Raw genomic sequence first — 23,067 nt, forward strand, 5'->3', positions numbered from 1 at the left:
TCTGTGCTGGCCAAAGGTATGTGGTTTGCTTACATCTCATTCAGATCTGTATCACAGCAAATAAAAGGTTGCCACCCACCCTACTCCCCCACCCCATGCCACCCACACATATACACACCCCAGATTGTAAACTCCGGAGCACTCATCCTGTCTTTTTAGCCTATGTCTCCCCAGACCCAGAGTAGGGCATGGTACACAACAGGTGCTCAATGAATGTCTGTTAAATGGAGGCCGCTGCGTGAAGCTCAAAGGAACAGCCAGACTTGGAGTAAGGTGCCTGGTGCAGATCTGGGCTCTGACAACTCACTAGCCTGTGCCCTGGGGCAAGTCACTTCACCCCTTTGGCCTCCATTTCCTCACTTATAAAGGTGACGATAATCTGGGGGGTGGGGGAGGGAGAGTTTACACAGAGACCCACCAGGTAGAAGATCTCTCTCCTTTGAGAATTCCCCAGTGGTTGTGAAGTATGATGCTGGGGAGAGAAGGGGGCAAAAGAATTTGGGGGAGATGTTCCTGGGTATCTAGAATACAAAACTAGAAACAGGAACTGGAATTTCCTTCAGCCAAGTATCTGTTTGTCACTGTACTTTTCCTCTAGCTATCTTCTTTCCAACATTTTTCCCCTCCCTCTCTCCTCCCTCATCTCCACTCCCCACCCCCTCACCAAGGAAGGAATTGGCCAGCTCCACCCGGCCGGCCCCCATGGCTCCGCCCCCAACTCGGCAGGCCAAGAGTTAACAGCTGCACCTGTTGAGGTATACCTGCTGTCGCCCGGCACCTGTACCTGTAGCCAATCAGCACCAGCGCTGCCAGGAACCTACCTGTCAGCAAAATCCCGACACTCCAACCTCAACATAAATCAAACACTTCCCTGGACAGGGAATGTCTGTGTCAGGCAAGAAATAGAGTCAAGAGCAGTCAGCGGAGTCTCGGGTGCCGGTGCCTGTCGTTGGAGCCTGGGAGCAGGAAGATGTCGAATGAACTTGAGTGAGTAAACATCGGTGGATGCCTGGCGCTCTCTGAGCGTGGAGGCTGGATGGGATTTCCAGAAGGGGAAAGAGCAGGGAGGCCGCCGGCGCCAGGATTCACAGAGCAATTTGTAAGGGTAAATGAATGGGCTGAGGATCTCACTTTGGCGTGTAGAGGCAAGCACCGTCTCGAGTGAGAGCTGAGTGTTTCCCTGGGAAAATAGTTTTGTGTTGTTTTTTTTTCTCTTTCTTTCTCTCTCTCTGCTGAGCAGTTTCGAACCAGGTAGGGAAACACAGGACTGAAACTGACGGCTTTCAGCACCACTTTCGGATACTCTGAAGGGGCCTTGGAAATCAGAGATAGCCCCAATTCCTCCTAGGCTTTCTATCTTCTTGCCAAAAGAAACTTCTCTGAGGAGGTTCTAAGAGCTGTCTTAGGCAGAGAGCTGGATTTCTCCACAGGGACTTGTTTGTTGGGTTGGGACAGTCTCAAGTGGGAAGGTAACAGTGTGATGGTTAAACATACCCACTCTATAGTCTGCTTGACCTATGTTCAAATCCAGGGTCTGCTCCTCAGGGGCTGTGTGATCTTGGATAAGTCATTTAACTTATCTGAGCTTCATTTTCCTCATCTGAAAAAAATGGGTACAATAATGCTTTGTTGGATTCTTAAGAGAGTTAAGTGTGATAGAGGCTGTAAAATGCTTAGCAAAGAGCCAAGGTCTGAAGATGCATTCGATAAAGTGTAGTTAATTTTATTCTGAGGCAGTTCTAAGGCTGAGGTAGCTGCGATGTGGTTTTCAGTGAAGTCATCTCTATTAACTGGCATGATTCTGGTGCCTTCCTACCCACATCTGGGATTTAGAATCCCCACTGGCTGATGCTGACCGTCACCTGCACACCCTGCTTGGTGTCTGGACCTCAGAGAAGGTGGGATGAGGCTGGGATTCTGAGCTGCTTTTTAGCTTGGCTTAAGGGAGCTTTCAGAAGCCAGGCTTCTAAAACACACCTCTTCCTGCCACCCTCAGAGATGAGTGGGCAGAGACAAGGTTTGAACAATCTTTTTTCCTAGCTACTCCTCAATAGATTGTTTTTAAAACGTGAAGACCTGAGGGCAGAGCAGTTGGTGGGTCCTGACTGTAGAGTGTTCTGTGATACCAGCTAGCTCTTAGGTTAGCCAACTACGTTCATACTACAATCACTTGGCATCAGATTTCTCTTGAATGAATTCCCTGGAGTTGACAATGTGTTGACAACTGGAATTAGAGCAGGGGCACTGGAACCAATATCTGGGTTCAAATCCCAGCTCTGCTACTACTTAGATGTGTGACTTGGGGCAAATCACTTCTCACTCTCAGTTCTCTCACCTGTCAATTTTGGCCATAGTGGTAACCACCTCAGGGAATTGTTGGGAGAATCCAACAACTTTTAAAAAGTGATCAGTTTAAAACCTGGTAAAGAGCAAGCTAATAATACTCTTGGTACCTCATATACAAATACCCTATCAATGAACATTTCTAAACCTCTTGCTTCCTATTTTTCCACACTTTGAAAAAAAATAATTGTGATGTGTCTCTAGTGCACTTAGATACGGGGCTTAAAACTGCAGAGGTGCCTTCCTGCCCACATCTGGGATTTAGATTCTGCAGACAGAATCTATTCATTGATGCTCCTTAGGGGGTAAGTGTCCTGAAGCTGGGTTGCTCCAACAGAAAGGTTTCCTGTTTTTCTCCTCCTTAATGGTTTGAGTTTGAAGTCAGATCCGCTGACAGTTGAGGCTTCTCCACTTGGGGTGGGGTGAGGGGACCTGTGCCTGCAGAGTAATTGCAGACCGACTCTGAAGCCACCATTTAAGATTACAATGACAGAGCCTCAGTGCCTGGAGGCTCAGCTGCCCTTACGGTGTGTGTGGGGGGGGGGCGGGGGGGAGGGTTCAGGGCATCAAGTGCTTGGTTTGCAGGTTTTGAGTGGCCGCTGCTGGTGCTGATTTGGTCACGTTCTTGCTGCCTCTTTCCCCTAAAAAGTGCAGAGTGAAAGACTGGTCCTGGAGTCCATCCTGAGCCCGGATAGAAAGCAGGATTTGCATATGACTCTAAATTCTGTCACTTACCAACTGCAGGATCCTGGTGAATTTCTTCCTCCTTACTGATCCTCAGTTTCCACCTCTGTCCAGTAGGGACTGTACACACCTACCTGGCAGGGGGACAATGGGCTCCGTGCGTGGGCCACTCGGTCCAGAGTAGGAGCGCCATAAACGCGAGCCTGATGACTAGGCCTCTGGTGGAAGGCCCACAGCCAAGGCCGGGTCTTGAGGAGCATGGAGGCCAGGGCGGTGCAGTGAGAACTCAGCTGCAGGCAGCTGGCGGGTGGAGCGCAGGGGACTTTCATGTGGCCGGGCCCAGCCCGCTGGGGAGCGTTGGCCAGCCTCCAGCCCTCCGCCAGCGCAAGCACTGCCTCCAGCCCGCAAACTGCCTCCAGCCCATGGCCTTTGGCCGCCCGGGGGCTAGAGCGGGTCGCAAGGGATCTTGGGGCGTTGGGAGTACCGGAAGTCGCTGCCTGAAGTCTTCCCCTTGCAGCGGGCGCCTGCGCACTGGCCGCCGTCGGGGCTCCCCAAGGGCTACGGACCTGGCAGCCATAGCCTGGGCCTTAGCCTGGGTGCCGTGGGGCCCTCCCGGGTCCTTGGAGTTCTGTGTGTAGTGGTGCCGAGGGCATACTGTGTGCCAGGCACACTTGTGCTATTTCATCTTGCCCCTCGAGGAAATGAGAGTTATGAGAGGAAGTGATGAGCACATAGTAGGTCCATCGAATGAGAGGGAAGTGAGCGAGGCCCACCCGAATTCCCCTCTACAACCTCGCCGGGTCCACAGCCCGGGCCCCCACCGCGACTGGAATCTTCTCCTTCCCCAAAGCCTTGGAGAGCCGCGACCCAGCGTGGGGAGGGGACCAGAACCTCCCAGTCAGCGGCCGCGGGCGGGCCTCCTCGGCGAGACTCCATCTGATTTCCAGGAGCACTGTCTCCAGACTGCCTGGAGCGCTGAAAGAGTTAACCAGGAACGCCTCCCCGCTGTGGTTTTGTGGTCGAAACCATGATTGCCAGGAGCAAATTTTTGTCGTGCACAAGGTGTGTTATTAAAAGTCGGAGTTACGCTGGTGGTGAATGAAAAGTTAAAAGCCCTCATTAAGCCCGGGCTGTAAAACAGGCGGACTGGGCGGAGAGGCTGAGACAACCCTAACGGCGCTGGCGACCCCGGGCATGGGGCTCGGGGAAACACGCCTGAGGCTTCTGCCACTCCCAGTGAGGGCCCCCGTCGGGTGCCTGGAGCCAAAAGGGTCTCCGGGATCCACACAGAGGAAAAGGAGGGGGAGGAAGGGCCGCAGGGCTGAAGCACAGTTAGCATAGTCGGAGCTCTACCTTGGTGAAAACAAAAATAACAGTCATCCATTTATTGAGCGTGGAATCCACAGCAGACACAGTGTCCAGGGCTTGATAAATACATTCTTTCCTTTAACTCTCCCAATAATCCATTGAGGGGTGGGGAGTATAAATGCACTTTTGCAAAGAAGGGGATTTAGGCTTGCCTCAAGCTTGCCCAGGATTTCACGGAACAGCTGGGATCTTAATCCAGGGGCCATAAGGATGCTGCACACCAATATGCCACCCTGCTTGTAACAGATGAATTGAAATAAGGAGGTGTGCCACAGTTAACAGTGATTATCTCTGAGTGGAGGAATACAGGTGAATTCTCGTATCTACTTCCAATTCTTTTTACACATTGTGTTTTACAAACCTATGTTACTTTTGAAATGGGAAGGGGGAGGAGAGGAACTAACTTTTAAAAGAGAAAACTGTTGGTTTACCTAAAAACAGTATTCTTAAAGTGTGGTTCCTGGACCATGATCATCATCATCATCATCATCATTCCCTGGGAACTTGTTAGACATGCAAATTATCAGCCCCACCCTAGACCAACTGAATCAGAACCTGGGTGGGGGGCAGCCGGGGTAGGACTCAGCAATGTGTGTTTTAACAGGCCCTCCGGGTGATTCTGATGCATGTTCAAGTTTAAGAACCACTGGCCTAGCCGCCTAGATGAAGACCTGGCAGAGAATTGGGAGGCGGGATATTCCCAGATCCACCGCTGACCTGCAGTGTAGTTGCTGAGTCAGCAGGCTGAGAACTTGGCTAGTGTTTGAGCCCAGCTCTGCCACTTATAGACTGGGTGACATTTGGATGAGCTCCTTAACCTCTGGAAGTGTCAGTTTCTGCATTTATAAAATGACAGTAATAACATCCACCTCCCATGGGCATGTATGAGAATGAAAGGCACAGGGCCTGACCCTATTAAATAACTTTGTTCCTTACCCTCCCCTTCTCTTCCCTCTCCTTTCTGGAACTCAGCTTTCTGATTTGTAAAATGGAACAAATAACCTTGGCTGGCTGCCTCCCTCTCTCTGTTCCTTTTGCCTCCTAAAAGGGTCAGAGCAAATGATCTAGTGAAGGTTCTGAAGGGAAATTATCTCACCAATATTTGGTGTCTTTTCACTGGACCTTGCTAGGAGGTCAGTAAGAACTGGGAACTTTTGAGGGCAGAGACTGTGGTATTTACATTTGTGTCCCAGTACCCAGCACAGGGCCTGTTACAGTGAATGTTTGTGGAATGAATCAGTGAGTGAATGAATGAAAAGATGTGGCACCCTGGGTTTAGAGGTAGATTTTAACTTCTTTCACAACTTTATTGAACAAAAGCAAAAAAAAAAAAAAAAGGAAAATTAGACAGGAAACCAAGAGGAGAATAGAGCAAAAGAAAAATTCCCACAGAAAGAAGAATTTTTCAAAGGGAAAGTGAGCTTCTGGTATAATTAGAAAATGGCATATAATTAATCTACGTGCATCTGAAAGCGTTGGCTGGAGCCTGACCGCCCTCAACTTGCCCACCTTGATCCAGATGATGAAGCTGGCAGTGTTTGTCCCTCTTATCAGGGAATCTCCAAGCATCCGGTCTTCTTCTACCACCAGGAAGAGATGATCCCATTCATAGGTGGGAGAAAGTGAGGCTGTGGGTTGCCATGCAGTATGCTGGGGGCTGCCCCACCAAGTATTAGTAATAATAATAATAGTTCACATTACTATGTGCTGGCACTATGCTGATTACTTTACCTGCATTATCTCATTGCATTTTCCAACAGTGACACCTCACAGAGTTGTTGTCAAGATTAAATAAAACAATGACTAGAAATTGTTGTGTCAGCACCTGGCCCTTGGTAAGCCCTCAATGAACAGTAGCTATCATAATAATTCTATGAGTTTATTACTCTCATCTCCCCCCATTTTACAGGTTCAAAAAAACCCCAAGGCACAGAGAGGTCAAATTGCACAAAGTGACAGAGCTAGTAAGTAGCAGAGCTGGAACCCAGGTCTGTGTAGCTCTGGGGCCCACCCCATAACATGAATTGATACTATCTCACTGAAACTAGAATCACTGCAGAGCCATGCCTTATGCTCTGCCATTTCCTCATTGAAGCCCCCCACATGAGCCCCCAGCATGTGACAAGGCACATTTCACAACCTGTGCATCCAGAAACCAGATGGGCCACCGGCAAGCATGAGAACCCTGGAGCACTCCTGTCATGCTCAGGGAACACCTTGCATGGGGTTGACTGAAAAATGATTCCTCCGTGAGCAGTTGTGCCAAGGCCTCCCTGTGGGTAATTAGTGAGGGTGATTGATCACTGCTGATGAGACTGGGTGGCTCACAACAAGGTTTGGCAAGTCATTGTGTGTATCTGGGTGTCAACACCCAGCTCAGGTGGCCCAAGGAACTCTTCCTCCTCAGGTTGGAGGGCGGTGGGGTCCAACTTGCTGGATTTGTCCTATGCCAGGACCTCCTTGGGTGGGGCTTGAGGCCACCCCCTTGGTAATGAGTTTCCTTCCCCCTTCTGAAAAATTGAGTAAGAGTCCTTATTTTTCCATCTCTGAATCACTGAGATGCCTTTGAGATAGGGCAGTGACTGAGCTAAGTAATGGATGGGAAGCTAGGAGACTTGAGTCCCAATCCTGTTATATCCTTAGGCTAGTCACACCTTCTCTCTGGAATGAGATTTCTAAAGTCTCTTTGCACCTTAAATTGCTAGGATTCTAACAAAGGGGAAAAAACGCCAAAAGGCTTCAACTAGTGGCTGAGATACATTCACACTTAGCCGAACTGGGAGTTTTAAGTGGCTCAGCCAGAAAGCAGTGGGAATTTAGAATCCAAAGGGACTTGTTGGGATGAAGCCCCACTTTACCACTGCAGGCTCCCTCTGGTTCCTAGAATGATGCATTTTGGAGTTGGAGGCTCAGAATCTGACTGGGCATGGCGTAGCCAGTACCTCACCCCGCCCATGCTGTGGGTCCAGAGTGAACTTCCGGGGAGATGTCCCATCCACATCAGAGCCCCTACTTGTGCAGTTTGCACATTCTCACAAGCAAGGGCTAGGAGGCCTTGGGAAGTGAGGCCTATCAGGGATATATACCCAAGCTCCACTCTCTTGATTTTGTATCCAACCCCCTCTCAGAAGAGAAGCCAGACCAGGGACACTCTGAGGAAATGGCCTTGTGAAGGTTCTTGATGCTGGAAGCCAGAGACTTCTGCTCTATGCTTGATGCCATGAGATACCAGCTGGTGGCCTTAGACAAGCCAGTGGCCTCTGGGTGGCTCAGTTTTTCCTGCTATCAAATGGGGATCGTCATACCTTCCCTCCTTATCTTATAGGGGTGTTGCAGGATCAGAGGTGATGACAAATGTATGAGAAACATGTTGAAAAATATAACACACTATGCAAATGTGAGGGATTATCAAATCTCAGACTTGAGTTTCCTCCTCCGTGGGCTGGCCTTCCTTGAAACAAGGAAACATATGCAAAGGACCTGGCTCACACCTGACACATAATAGGGGAAGAAGCTCTGGGAGCTGTCCCAGGCTTATGCCTTTGATCTTGCCTTTCCTCTCCTCTGGGAGGTCTAAAGTCCTCCCCAATCACCTCCATGCTCACTCTTCCCCTCTAGCCTTTTTCTCAACCAACATCCAGTCACTCCCCAGAGTTCAAGGAGTCAGACATGCCCCTGCTTCTTTTCCTTCATAGCTTTCTTCACCTATCTGATTTTAGCTGTTTGTTTGTTTTTGTGGTCATGTCTGTCTTGCTGCCACTAAAATGGCAACCTCTTCAAAAGCAGGGATGACCTTATTGTCTTGCTTAGGGCAAGACCTGGAACATAGTAGTAACTTGATGAATTTTTGTTAGAGGGATGGATGGTTAGATAAATAGATGCCTCCCAGAATTTTGTATTTTCCCCCTCTCTTTACATCCCTTCTTGGAAACTAGTGGTTTGATGGAAAGGTGTCTAGTGTTGAGTCAGTTCCCAGGCCAGATCTCAGGAGGCTTGGCTTTGTAACTCATTGGCCAGTCCTCTGGAACAGGTCACCTGTTGTCTATATTTCCTGGTCTATAAAATAGAGATAATAACACATCATGCATGTTGAGAGGCTCCACAAGATAATGAATGTGAAAGTCAAGGCAAGGGGTTATTACATGTCTCTTTTGTTTTTCACACAGAACCTGGTTCACAGGAGGCTTGAGGAAGATGTTAATTTAAGAACCTCAGGCGGAGTCTCCCCTTTACTCTCATTTGGGGGTTCTGAAATGATGATGGTCATGATGATGATGGTGGTGACATAGCTATTATTTACTGAGCGATTATTCTCTGGCAGGCTCTAGGCTAAACACATTTCTGATGTTAATGCATTTAATTCTCCTAACAACCCATGAGATTAGCCCCACTCTAAAGTAGCCAGCCCTGGTGACTCCATCACTGACTGTGTTCTAATTTTCTTCACAGCACTTATCACTGGCTAAAATTAACTTATTTACCTACTTGTTATGGACTGTCTTCCCAATTAGACTGTCAGTTTCGTGGGAGCAGAGCCTTATCTGTCTTGTTCTTGGCTGATTCCCAGTGCCTAGAAGAGTCCCTGACTGGCACACAGAAGGCATCCAATAGACCCATTTAACAGATGGGTCTGTCAGGCTATGGGCTCTAGTGTCACTTCCTTCCATGGTGCTACGGGTTCTTCTATGCTGTACACTGGCGGAGATCTGATGTCAAGAAGGTTGCCCAGGGCCAAGTTCTCTCCCTATCCCCTCCACCCCACCTCCAGTTTACCTTCTGATAGTTGAGGAGTTCTGCCTTGGACAGGGACACCAACAGAGAGTTTGGGGAGACTCTGAGGAAGATGACCACATAGGATGAGAGTCACCTGGTTTCCCCTCTTTGTTCTGGCTCTGTCACCCATGAGTAGTGCTCACTCCTTCTTGGAACCCTTTTCATGGCTCTTACCCACTGGGCCCTCAACCCTTAATTCCAACCTTTAAGAGAATAGGATATTAGACTTCAGGATTTGGCACATAAGTAATGTTAACCTTATCCATAGCCAGAACTTCCTAGAAGCCAGGGATTAGTCTTGGAACATACAGTTGATTGGTAGCATGAGCAGGCATTGGGACCCGGACACTACAGCTCCTGGCTCCTGGCCAGAAACTCTTCCAGTCACCTCACTTTCTCACTTAGTCCCTCCAGCTTTCTATGGGTGGGAAATCCCTTTTTGTCTTGCAGTAGAGCATTGTTTCGGTATATTCCAGAGGAGGGGAATTTCCACGATGGGAAAGGCATCAGAAAGGTGACTAGTTTGGGATTAAGAGCTGCATCTTGAAGTCCAAGAGGTTCAGGTTCAAGTTAGCTTCCACCACTTACTAGCTGAGTGACCTTGAGCAGGTAATATCACCTGTTTGGGTCTTTATTTCCCAAATAGCTATCTCTCAGGACTATTTTGCAGAGTAGAAGAGATGCACAGAAAAACAGTTGGCACACTCTGTATATGGTAAATGCTTAAGGCAGGGCAGCTGCTGTGTATCAAGGAATCTACTGGGTGGATTGGTGACCCTTGTAGGCCAGAAAAACCTCCCAGGTGACCAACAAACATTGTCTGTTCTTTTGTTTCTGATGTGACTTCTAAAATTTAATTTTTAAATAGGATAAGATAACTGATAGCTCATCAAAGCTATCAGATCATTCCACCAGAGTCAACAAATTGGGGCTCTAGGCCCAGCTCTGCCACTGACTTACAGAGTGGCCAAGTCTTGTACCTCTTTGCAACACCTTGATGTCTGGCTCCAAGCTGAGCCCAGAGCATGATAATGGCTCAAATGTATTAAGCACTTGTTAAGTGCCAGAAAAAGTTCTGAGCATTTTTCACATGGCAATGCACTCAATCCTCTTAATTCTACATAGTAGGTGCTTTTATTAGACTCATTTTACACACAAGGAACAACACTGGGGGTCCCAATTGACCAAGAGGGTGGGCTCTATAAGGCCTTTCCCCGTTTCTCCCATGGCCCTTTGATTTGGGAGTTCCCTTTAGCTTGGGGCTGGGAGAGGAGGTGGCAGCCATCTGGGCTTGCCCTATAAGTTCCTCTAACCCCAGGCCCAGGAGGCAGCTAGGAGGGGCCTCTTCTCAACTCCCCCTCTTGAGGCCCTTGATTTATAGCAGCAGAAACTCGGGGTGTGCCTCCCTCTCCGCACCCCTGGAGCAGGAAGGTTTCTGTCATTTCTCTTTTTTGTGTGACAGCTCCCTCTCCCTCCCTGCCTCTCAAAGCCCAAGGCCCCACACCCTGGGGCCCAGTGGGATAGGAGACACTGTGCCCTGGATGAAACCTGTGAGAGAGCTGCTGCCCACGGCCGGCCTGGGTGTGGCCTGACTGCTGCTCCCACTCTGTGTCTAAGAATGTAGGCCTGAGCTGCAGGGCAGCAGGAAGGCACTTCCTGTGACAGGATTTGCCCACCTACCCTCCACCACAGCGCCTGAAATTCCACCACTAAAGTGGTTTCCTGATGTGGTAAGATTGCCCTCTTGCATTACGGTAAAGCAGTGTGGCTTAGTGGACAGTATGTGGCTTTGGTACTAGACAAGCCTAGGATTAAATCCAGGTCATGTCATGGACTAGCACAGTGGTCGGCAAACTGCGGCTCGCAAGCCACATGCGGCTCTTTGGCCCCTTGAGTGTGGCTCTTCCACAAAATACCATGGCCTGGGCGAGTCTATTTTGAAGAAGTGGTATTAGAAGAAGTTTAAGTTTAAAAAATTTGGCTCTCAAAAGAAATTTCAATCATTGTACTGTTGATATTTGGCTCTGTTGACTAATGAGTTTGCCGACCACTGGACTAGCAGAGTGATCTTGGGCATTTCCTTATCCTTTCCAAGTCTCTGGTTTCTTCATCTATAAAATGAAGCAAATGGTCCTTACCTTGTAGTGTTCTTGTAAGGAACAGCGTTAATGAGTGGAGATCGTTCATATATATTCAGTAAATAGCGGCTGATATTGTTCCCATGAGTGAGTCTATCAGGCTCACCCAGAAAGGGGGGCACTGGGGACTACTTCATCTCTGGGGCTCTTTTTCCTGGCCTGGCTGTCCCCATCTTCCCGCCAATGTCCTGTACATACTCTTCTCTCTAAAACAAACACAAGAGAACTTGCCCACCTCTATGCCTTTGCTCACAAATAAGAGCATGTTCCATATCAGTGATTCTCAAAGTATGGCTCCCAGACTACCAGCATCAGCTTTCAGGGACTTTGTTAGAAAAGCAAATTCTCAGCCACCCAGACCTACTGAATCAGAAACTCTTGTGTGGGACCCAGAAATCTGTGGGTGGTTTTTTTGTTGTTATTCTTCACCCAAGGGTATTTTTCCATTGGCTGTTTTTTTAGAGGGAGTGGAAGGGATGGGGAGATACAGAAAGAAACACTGATGAGAGACACATTGATTGGTTGCCTCCTGCACATGACTTGACCATGGCCAGGGATCGAGCCTGCAACTGAGGTACGTGTACGTGCCCTTGACTGGAATTGAACCTGAGACCCTTCTGCCGACCTATCCACTGAGCCAAACCAGCTAGGGTGTAGAAATCTGTGTTTTAACAAGCCTTCTAGGTCATTATGATGTAGCTAAAGTTCAAGACCACTATTCTGTATTACAGCAGCATCCTGCTCAAGCTGACTCCCCTCTGAGCCAGGAGCTTGGGGAACTCCCTTAACTTCTCTGAGCTTCTGTTTCCTCACCTATAAAATAAGAATCATCATAGTACCTGCTTTACAGGGTTGTTGTGGGAACTAAATGAGAAGAACCATGGAAAGTGTTTAGCTCAGTGCCTAAAACATGGCCAATGCTCAAAAAAGATTATGTATTATTTTTATCATCATCATTATTATTCTGTCTATCCCTATTTCCCTCCCCCTACATTTCTGAGCGATATAATCCCAGTGCTGGGTGTCCCAACTAAAATGTCTGCCTGCTTTAAAGAGCCTTTTCTGATCTCTTTCCTTCCAGCCCATGTGGCTTGACTCTTGGGCCACATGCCTTGAATTTGTCCAAGTTCTTAGCACAGTGCCCAGGCTCTGCTTGCCTCGGTGTGCCAAGCAGTATTCCACTCCAGTTCCTGGCATCTGAGCATCTCCTTGGACAATCTACAATACATGTTGGTCTGAAATGCCATTTCCCAAGACCACACTCCTCCTATGGGCCTCCTCGCTCTGATTCTCTGTTTCTCTCCATGACGAGGAATGATCTTCTGTCTTCTGTACCTATGGTTTTGAAGAGAATTTCTTTAGAAGAACTCTTGCTGAGTTATCTGGAAATGTTATTCTTTGCAGCTTGACATTGTTAGTTCCCATCTTTGTTACACTGATTCTCCTTAAATAAATATCTACTATGGAAGCATTTATTGAATCCTCTCTGAAGGCTTGCAAGTTTGGAGTTATGGACTTCATGTTGTAGATGAGGGAACTGAGGCCCCAGGTCTACAGCTTCTGCATGGAAACAGTTGGTATTGACCCAAAGCATCTAGCTCTAGAGTTCATTCTCCTGCCGCCAAACGGCCTAAGGTGGTAGAAAAAGGAGTTTCAAATTTTCAAGGCTGATTACTGTTCTTTAAATGCCTAAGGCTGACCCTCATGGACCATCTTCTGGGACAGCCTTCATTTGACCCTCCTGACTTGCCTTCCAGTTTCAGGTCTGTGCGGCTGCTAAAGAACGACCCAGTCAACTTCCAGAAGTTCCCCTACACTAATGAAGACGAGGCCTGGAAGACCTACCTGGAAAACCCCTTGACGGCCGCCACAAAGGCCATGATGAGAGTCAACGGGGATGACGACAGCGTTGCAGCCCTGAGCTTCCTCTATGATTACTACATGGTATGTTAGCCACCTGGACATGCCTTGCTCTGACTGAATGTGCAGCTCCACTCTCAGGCCTCATGGCTCAACAACCTATGACCACTCGCAGCCCATCACCATGTTCTTTCTCACCTGTCAGCCTTTGTACATGCTATTCCCTCTTTCTGGCACCCTCCCCTTCCCCCTGGCTAAACCCTCCTCTCTGCTTTGGGTCTCAGCTTCGATGTCTCCTCATTCATTCATTGAAATGGGGGGAGTCTTTCTTGGGTCTCCCTTTCTGAGCCTTCTCTGGGCACCTTTAGCAACTACTGTCATCATCCTTGACTCTGGCTTTAGAAACTTGCTATTTGTGTATTTATTTCTTCATCTCCCCCATCAGACTGAGCTCTTGGAGGTCAGGAACTATGTTGTGATCATTACTGAATCCCCAGTGCTCCATACTGCCTGCCACACAGTATTCAATACATATTGATTGAATGGTTCAAGGCCTCAGCCATACTCCATCACAGCAACACCCCCCAACCTGCCTCTTCTTTCTGCCCCTGTCCCTTAGGTCATCCCAGTTGCCCTGTCAGTCTCACCTGCCTATTTGAACCCCACCACCTAGAACATGCCTTGTGCTCTTGAACCCATTCTCTTGTTTCAGGGCCCTTCCCCAGACCCACCTTCTCTTGGAAGCCATCCTGCTATATCACCTCCCTCTCTCCTGTCTTACCGTCCTTCATACCCCTGCCATTGTATGCATTGTCATGCCTTCTGACAGACTGTCTTTTATTATTCTCTAACAGTTTCCAGGGCCTTGGCCTGGACTCTGGGAAACTGTCAGTTACTGAGAACAGGAATTAGGCCCTCCCAATTCTGATAAGTGGGCTCGAACCAGTTAGCCATCACAAATATATAAAACATATGACATCACCCCCACCCCCAGTCCACCGCCTGTTCCAGACATTGCTGGAGGATTACAGTCTGCATTCTCACTGAGGGTACATAAGGCCACAGAATCTTTTTAAACTCAGGCAGCCCCTACACAGTTGTCTGAATTGTCACATGACAGCGAACTTTCTGGCTATTCCTGGGCTGGGCGATTGCTCTACAAGACTTGCCCAAATTTGAGGATGGGAGGCACAAAAGCTAATTGTTGAGATAACTGGCTCTGAATTAGAAGATTTAAAGCCATCTTATAAATAAGTCCTCAAAGCCACTGGCCCAAGCAGTATTTTATCTACCCTGCCACAAGAAGGAAGGCCAATTGTAAAGTTAGATGTCAAGGGGAGAAATGGCCCCAGGTATGAGAATGCTCCAAATGATCTCTCTGGCTTTGGTTCTCATCCTGGAGGGGAGTGGTTACCCTACCTCACCTTCTCCCCAGCAGACCAATAGCATCCTGACAGCCTTTAGCCCAGGCTGAAGGAAAAGAAATTTGAATTGGCCGCCGCACCTTGGGGACATGATAGAAGCCAAAATTCTAGGTCTGGATTTAAACACCAGCCTGGTATTTACAGCTTAAGGTTAAACCATAAAATAAAATCCAGCCCCACCTCCCCTGGTTAATAGGCCATGCCCAGGGCCAGAATGGTGGGGACAGGCTCTGAAGGGACACGTGGAGTGGTATATTGAAATAGAATGTCCTGTGAGACATTACCTTCCCCCATCCCAGAGCACGCTGGATTCGGAGCAGCCCTGTGGATAGTCTAATAGTGTGGGAAGAGCACCAAGTTGGGAATTTGAGATCTACTTCTGCCACAAACTGGCAACGTGGCTTTGAGCCATGTGGTCCACTTACCGTTTCTTACTGATTGCCAGGCACTGTGCCAGGTGCCTTCCCTCATACTCTCCACGGGGTGTGATTAAGAGTCCAGGTGTCGGAGTAACTAGACTGGGATGGAGACCTGGCTGCTTTATTAGCCTTAGGGAGAAGTGACCTGGATGCTCTAAGATACAACGATATTATAATTATAATCGTGAAAGGTAACATTTATGTAGTACTCTCCGTGTGCTAGGTGCTGTTCTAAGCACTCACATCAATCTCCGAGGTTGGTATTACTGTTATTATCCCTGTTTTTCAAAGGACAGTGAGTTACAGAGAGGTTAAGGGACTTTCCCAAGGTCATACAGTCAGGATGTGGCAGATCTAGGAATCGAACCCAAGAAATCTGGATTTGGAGTCCATGTAGGTGATATCATTCCCCATTTGACATATGAAGAAACTGAGTCTCAGAAAGGTGCCATCATTTATCCAAAGCACAAAGCGCTTTAAAATGGTAAAACTAGGACTTAAGCCAAGCCTACCTGACTCCAACATTCCGAGTTTTCTAATTGGTAATCTTGGGCTATTTCTCCCACTCTCTAACTTGGGTTCAGACTAAATGATGGTTAGAGCTCCTGTCAACTCAAAGCCCTGGCAGTGTTCTCCCAGTGACCAAGGTTGCTCCCCTGCCTGGCCAAGTGCGCAGGAGCGGGTTGAGGCTCCTAATAGCTGGATCTTACCCAGGAGCCAGGCATAAATCCTTCCTTCCTTCCTCTCCTCTCAGGGTCCCAAGGAGAAGCGGATACTGTCCTCCACCACCGGAGGCCGGAACGACCAAGGAAAGAGGTGAGGCTCACCCACACCACCACCTCTGCCTCTCCACCCTTCCCACCTCCACCTCCATGTCTGGTGCTGGAAGCACCCTGCACGCCTCTCTCCAGGTTTTCTTTCCTGCCAGCATACAGGTCCTCTGCTGGGAAACTGGGGTTCCTCTCTGTCTTCCAGAAAATCCAAGCTGCTGAGGCACTGGGGGCTGGCACAGGGTCCCTCCCCTGCTAGGAACAGTGGGTTTTGGTGCATGGGGACTTTTCTCAAAATGAGCTTTAAAAAATGTTGTTAGTTTTTCTGGTTATAAAAGTAACACCTACTTGCTGTAAAATATTTAACCTCTATTGAAATGTAAAAAGTACAAAGTAAAAGATTCCTATAGCCCCACTCCTCTGCCTCCCTGAAAGTTTGTGGTCTATCCCTCCAGACCTTATCCTCAACATCAATGAACTGCACTCATAGATGCTCACTCCCGCACACACCCGTGGGATGACAGGAGCAGCTGTTTTAAAGTGGGGACGTTTAACTCTGGCCAAGAAATAAATGAACGCTCGCTCAGCTTTTAAGTTACCAAATACTGTAATGGATAAAGCAACCCTGAGCCTGCACTTGGTCCCAGTGTTGAGCCCCTCCTCCCTGCTCCTCCCTGGGACACATTGGCCTACTCCATGTCTTGTTTCATGCGAGGGCCTAAACATTAAGTGGATTAAAGAAGGTCAGTGTGCCAATGTAAGGATCACTGTCCAATCCCACGCCTCGGAGAGAAGAGGCACACTCAGCCCCCCTCTCTCTCCCCAGGTACTACCATGGCATGGACTATGAGATGGACCTCACCCCCCTTGAAAGTCCCACGCACCTCATGAAGTTCCTGACAGAGAACGTGTCTGGAACCCCAGAGTACCCAGATGTGCTCAAGAAGAATAACCTGATGAGCTTGGAAGTGGCCATGCCCTCCCCGGGCAAGGCAGCTGCCCTCCCCGCAGGCCCCAGCAAGCTGGAAGCTGGTTCTGTGGACAGCTACCTGCTGCCCACCAGTGATGTGTATGATAATGGCTCCCTCAACTCCTTGTTTGACAGCATCCATGGGGTGCCACCCACACAGCGCTGGCAGCCAGACAGTACCTTCAAGGATGACCCGCAGGAGGTGAGGGCCCATCCCCGTACCCCTCACAGTCTCTCCGGAAATATGCATGCAGGTGCAGAAGGAGAGAAGACAGTGAGGAGGTCAGAGCTCTAGGGTTTGCCATGACCTGTTGTCCAGGCTGTGCCCTGCACACCTGCACAGCTACACACAGCAGCCTAGGCTGAGGCCCAGCAGCCCAAACCTACTAACTTATTCCCTTTCACTGTGTTTCTCTGCAGTCGCTGCTCTTCCCAGATATCCTGAAAACGTCCCCGGAACCTCCATGTCCAGAGGACTACCCTAGCCCCAAGAGGTAATTCAGTCCCTGTGAACCCTTGGTCACCTGCTCAGTGGGCACGGCGCTGCAGACAGAGCCTCACACTGCCCTGTGAGCGGTGAACGAAAATGACATTCAAATGAAAGAAAAGACATAAAGAGAATGATTTCTGCATCCCTTTCCTGGGCTCAGGTCTCAGCGCCCTGTCAGAAAACCAGGGCTCGGTTGCTCCTTGTGTACCCTGTGGCTTTGTCACTCCTCAGAGGTGTCTCTGGATTCCACTATTTATTATTCAGCAGGGCTGGGGCTCAACAAAGCCATTACATAGGATCCCAAAAATTGTGGAGACTGAGGCCCAGGGAAGTAGACTGATTCACCAAAGGTCATGCAGCAAGTCTGCAGCAAAGCTCAGGCTTCCTCCCACTGCCCTCAGGAGTACTTCTGCCTGGGAGCCCCGTCTCACTGTCGTCTCCCTCCTCCTCACAGTGACTTTGAGTACACCCTGGGCTCCCCCAAAGCCATCCACATCAAGTCCGGCGAGTCGCCCATGGCCTACCTCAACAAGGGCCAGTTCTACCCCATCACCCTGCGGACCCCCGCAGGTGGCAAAGGCCTTGCCTTGTCCTCCAACAAAGTCAAGGTGCGTTGGCCCTGAAGCAGTGTGGGAAGGGGTGGGATGGTCAGGTCAGCCCTGCCTGCCAGGGGCCCAGGGTAAGGGTGCTGCTGGGTAACTACCCATTGCCATGGAGTGGGGGAGACGAAGGCCAAAGGACAGGGCCACTGGAGCCAGGCTCAGGGAACAGACCCACACGGCGGGGGCCTTTCCCACGGCTGGATCACAGCGACCACTGTGCTTGCAGAGTGTGGTGATGGTTGTCTTTGACAACGAGAAGGTCCCGGTAGAGCAGCTGCGGTTCTGGAAGCACTGGCATTCCCGGCAACCCACAGCCAAGCAGCGGGTCATCGACGTGGGTGAGAGCCGTCCCAAGCCCTCTGCCAGTCTGTCTCTTACTCTCTCTCACACACACATACACACACCTAATCAGGCCTTTCTTGCTGTGTCCCTTTTCCCCAGCCCACTCTGACCTCTGAAGGACTTAGTTGCAACCCCAGCTGCCTGCCTGCCCCACACCCCCTCCCAAGTCAAAATCTGTGGAGTTTGCAGGGATTTGCATCTGTTGTCTGGAAGCAGCGGCCTCTTTTCTGTGTTGCTTTGGGATAAACAGGGCCTTGGGGATTCCAGCTGTGTCAGATAAATGGGCCCCTGGCATGCGGGTGGCTTGTCTCCATCAGGGGCCTTAGAGGACTAATGCATAAGATAACAGTGTAGGCTGCTGGTGATTTGGAAGGCTCCAGGCCCAGCTGGCCAGTTCTGCTTTGGGAGCTGGGATGCAGGCTTTGCCAGAAGGTAGGGGGCAGGAGGCAGGCCCTGTGTCTGTGCCACCTTGTCCCTGTCCCAGGCCCTAAGACGGTGGGAGACACAGGCCATGCTCGGGTCTCCAGGTTCTGGCTCCATCACTCTCTTCCTGGTGTGTGGCCTGTGTTATATCTGCTTCCAGGCTTCATTTCTTCAACTGTCAAATGGAACAAGGCTGGCTGCCCTGCCAGCCCACAGTGCTGTTTCTGCCTGGAACACAGCACACTGGGGAACATGAGACAACAGGGACGATTCAGTGACTTCCTGAGAGGCTAGAGAGCAGAGTGGTTAGGAGCCTGGGCTCAGGAGCCAGACAAAGCTGAGCTCTACTCCTTGCTCTGCCTTTTATTACTGTGTTTCCCTGGGCAAGTGACTAAACTTCTCTGAGCTTCATTTTCCTCATGTGAAAGCTGAATATTCATAGTGTCATTGTTTGTGAGGATTAACTAAGGCCTTGCCATATTGTACGTTTTCCTAAATGATGCTACCATTTGTTCACTATTAGTTCAATAGTTCAGTATTAGTAGGACTGGTACCACTGCTATTATTACCACTATTACTACTGCTGTTATTACTGCTTTACCTGAGAGATCTCCTGAATCATAATCTCAAAGAAAGTATAATCTTTACCCCAAAATAATGAAGGCCTTGGCCTCGTTGGCAAAGTTAAGGATTCCCTCCAGGGTTTGGGCAAATCTGCTACCCAGGCTGGACCTCAGTTTCCCCATCTGTAACCCAAAGCAAAATTACCAGTTTCCTCTCTGCACTGAAACATGGTTCTTGGGGGAGAGGATGCAAGTCCTTGCCAAGAATGGGGCCCAGCTCCTCAATGCCTCCTTCCCATGGTGTCCCCAAACCCCTTCCCTCCTGACTCTTCTTCTGGTTTCCTGTGGTTTCAGCTGACTGCAAAGAGAACTTCAACACCGTGCAGCACATTGAGGAGGTGGCCTATAATGCACTGTCCTTCGTGTGGAATGTCAACGAGGAGGCCAAGGTCAGTGCTGGAGCATGGCCAGGTCAGGGCCAGGCCACCCGAAGTCCCCATTCTGGGGACAGGGCTTGCCTGCACCTAGGACTGTGGCAGCTGCTCCTATGAGGGCATCAGTGGAGGAGGCAGGATAGAGAGCGGTGGAGAAGCACAGGCTCTGAAGCCAGAAAGGCTGGGCCTGCATCCCAGCCCTGTGAGCTTAGACCAGTGTTGTAGCTTTAAAATTGGGATGTAATCATAGCACCTGCCGTTCGGCTGACGTGAGGATCACGTGAGATGAGTAAAAGGTAGAGCACAGCCTGGCACATAAGCGGGGGCTGTGGTTATTAATCCAGTCCACCCATTCACCAGATAGGAAAGCTGAGCCTTGTGCAAGGTCACAAGCTGCTGCCACGCCAGGTGTCCTGACTGGCAGGCCTGTGTAGTGCTGTGGGAGAAATGCTCTGGAGTCCGGTGGATGAGGGCTGAAATCCCAGGTGCCTTTCTTGAGCCATAGGAAGGAAACCGTAATCTGCCTTCTGGGGCTGTGCGAAGATTCCACCAGATCATGCATGTCTGAGACGGGCACAGTGCCAAACCCACCAGGGAGGCCTGAGAAATGGAGCCTCTGGTGATTTTTTTTGTACCAGCAATTAAGCTATTTAATGCTTAAGGCCAGGCTTGAGTGCTGCTGGGCCTCTGTGTCTTGGTTTTCTGTTGGGAGAGCTGGCATGGTGGAAAGGCCACTAGTCTGAGAGCCAGGGGCTGGGTGACCTTGCCTCTGTCCCTTCCCCTCCCTGGCCCAGGCTCAGCCCACAAGAGCAGGGTTGGGTTCAGTTCAAGGCACGGACATTGCTGGCCTTGGACAGGCTGGGAGCTAATCCCTGTCTCCCCGCCTGTCCAGGGGGGCCTGAGAAAATGGAGTGAGGGGCTCTGAAAACACAAAGGGAGGCCCAAAGGCAGGGATTATTATTATTCAAACAGGTGCCAGGGGCAGGAAGGGGAGTGGGGCCTCCAGTGCAGAGAGGTGGGGACAGAGTTTCGTGGGAAGGGAGAGGTGGGTTTCGGTTGGGATTTTCTCACAGCTTCTTAAGCCCCCAGGCGTGGGTCTTTCTCAGGTGTGAGCTGGGTGGGGGCTACATTAGGGCTGAGCTGGCTGAGGGGGAGGTATGTCTGGCATGTGCCCAGGGCCCCCCGCAGCCTGGGAAGGAACGGGGTCTGCTGAGGTACCAGCCCCACCCCTTCTATTCAGGTCAGGGTCATTTCCAAGGGAGTGGGGTCTGGCCCTGGCACCCCATGGAAGAGTGAGCTTGCCAGGGACTGCCCTGCTGAGACTGCCCCAGGCCACCCTCAGTCGGGCCCAGGCTTTGGGTGAGACTCCAGCTGTCCCACTAACAACAGCTACACATATCCAGCAGCCACTACATGCCAAGGCCACAGTGACCCACAGCTCAGCAGCTGAGGAAACAGCTCCGTGTGGTTAAAGCACTGTCCACAGGGCAGTGAGTGGCAGAGCCCAGCTTCCCACCCCAGATGTGGGTGGCCCCTTGTCCAGGCTCATTCCACTCTGCCACCCTGCCTGACTCCCTGCTCAGAGCCTCCATTTCCTCAGCTGTGAATGGGGGTGACTGGTCTGGTGTTGGCTGGAGCTGGTGTTTGGGGTGCAGAGGGGCAGTGTCTCACTCTCTGTGGCCCAGGCCCAATAGGACGGTGGTCTTCTGAAGCTGGGGGCCTGGGGGTGGGAATTTGGCTCTTCTCCACCTCCTCGCTCCAAGTTGTAGAAAAATGAGGCTCTTGATTTTAAGCCTCTAAGGGACCATTAATCTCCTTCTCAGGACCTTGATCCTTTGGGCTGCCCGTGTCAGTCTAGTGCATTGTCCACTAGTAAAGACTTGGACTCAAACCCCGGCTCCCCCACACCCTCCCTGTGTCACCCTGGGACAGTTGTCCCACTCTCTGAGCATCAGCTTCCCTTTTTGTAAAAGAAAGGTGCTATTTGCTTCCAGAGCGTGTGAAATCAGGGCTCAGCAGGCACGCAGTGGGCTCAATAAAGGGGATTGGTGGGACAGCAAAGCTGGGGACCTGGGCAGACTGTTTAGTCAGCTCCGCCGTCTGTCTCCAGGTGTTCATCGGTGTCAACTGCCTCAGCACAGACTTCTCATCGCAGAAGGGGGTAAAGGGTGTCCCCCTGAACCTGCAGATTGACACCTATGACTGTGGCTCCGCCACCGAGCGCCTGGTGCACCGCGCTGTCTGCCAGATCAAGATCTTCTGTGACAAGGTGACAAGAGCGGACAGACGCTCTGCTGGGCCCAGGGAGGGAGAAGGGCAGCCCCTCCCTGCATCCTTACCAGCCACTCTGGGCATGTCTGACTCTCTCTGCACTTACTCTCTGAATTTCTCTCTGTATGTCTGTGCTTGTCAATGTCTGTCCTGGCCTCTCTATGTATATCTTCCCGTCTCTGCATTCCTATCTCACCTATTTTATTTTATTTATTATTTTTATTTACATCAGAGAGGAAGGGAGAGCGAGAGGGAGATAGAAACATCAATGATGAGAGAGAATCACTGGTCGGCTACTTCCTGCACACCCCACACTGGGGATGGAGCCTGCAATCCGGGCATGTGCCCTGACTGGGAATTGAACGGTGACCTCCTGGTTCATAGGTCAACGCTCAACCACTGAGCCTTGCCTGCCAGGCCCTATCTCATCTCTTTCAGAAGATGTCTTTCCAGAGCTCTAGAAATATCTCCCTTTTTCACATTCCTCTTCTCCTCATTTCTCTCTCTCTCTCTCTCATCCCCCGGCCCCCTCCCTCCCTCTCTCTGTACTTTCCTACTTCCTGGTCTCACACTGGGAAGCAAGCAGCATCAGAAGGCTGGCCATATTCAAGATGCAAAGCAGCCAGCCCCTCCCAAGATACTTAATGACTCCCTTTCCTTTTCCCCCTCACAGGGAGCCGAGAGGAAGATGCGGGATGATGAGCGGAAGCAGTTCCGGAGGAAAGTCAAGTGCCCCGACTCCAGCAACAATGGTCAGTGGAGATGAGTCAGGGACTGGACTGAGCTGGGTTGGGGTGAAGGGGTCAAGGAGACTAGAGGGCAGAAGTTGGGGGCATGGATGGAGGGACCTCAGGTCACCATGCCTCCCTTTTCCCACCAGGCATCAAGGGCTGTCTGCTGTCGGGCTTCAGGGGCAATGAGACCACCTACCTGCGGCCTGAGGCTGACCTGGAAACCCCACCAGTGCTGTTCATTCCCAACGTGCACTTCTCTGGCCTGCAGCGTCCTGGAGGGGTGAGAGCCTTGGGCTGAGAGAGGGTCTTAGCTCCTTAGCACAGACCAGTGGGGAGCAACCTGCCACTCAGCCAATCCAGGTCCATTTAGAAGTTTATGTGTCCTAATATTTTTTACATCAAAATGAAAGCACCTTCATTGAATCCCAGGAAATTTTTAAAAATGTGTATATACGATCA

General features: G+C 50.2%; 1 protein-coding gene across 2 annotated transcripts in view; it reads left to right on the forward strand.

The window, feature by feature from the left end:
- Positions 1-2,619: 2,619 nt before the first annotated feature.
- The window catches only part of GRHL3 (grainyhead like transcription factor 3), a gene marked incomplete at both ends in the record, with an annotated part of 31,012 nt that continues 10,564 nt past the window's right edge, over positions 2,620-23,067 (forward strand). Inside the window, 11 exons of one of the 2 annotated variants that reach the window (XM_080655626.1) lie at positions 2,620-2,648; positions 13,064-13,250; positions 15,764-15,825; positions 16,606-16,951; positions 17,170-17,243; positions 17,694-17,847; positions 18,068-18,179; positions 19,524-19,618; positions 21,714-21,872; positions 22,548-22,626; positions 22,755-22,888. In XM_080655626.1, coding sequence (XP_080511752.1) covers positions 2,635-2,648; positions 13,064-13,250; positions 15,764-15,825; positions 16,606-16,951; positions 17,170-17,243; positions 17,694-17,847; positions 18,068-18,179; positions 19,524-19,618; positions 21,714-21,872; positions 22,548-22,626; positions 22,755-22,888 — 1,416 coding nt within the window. Of the gene's footprint in view, positions 2,649-4,054; positions 4,090-13,063; positions 13,251-15,763; positions 15,826-16,605; positions 16,952-17,169; positions 17,244-17,693; positions 17,848-18,067; positions 18,180-19,523; positions 19,619-21,713; positions 21,873-22,547; positions 22,627-22,754; positions 22,889-23,067 lie in introns of those variants that run through there. The other variant, XM_080655625.1, reaches the window with a different exon arrangement.

This window comes from Plecotus auritus (assembly GCF_963455305.1).
Source record: "Plecotus auritus genome assembly, chromosome: 2".
Classification (NCBI taxonomy): Eukaryota; Metazoa; Chordata; class Mammalia; order Chiroptera; family Vespertilionidae; genus Plecotus; species Plecotus auritus.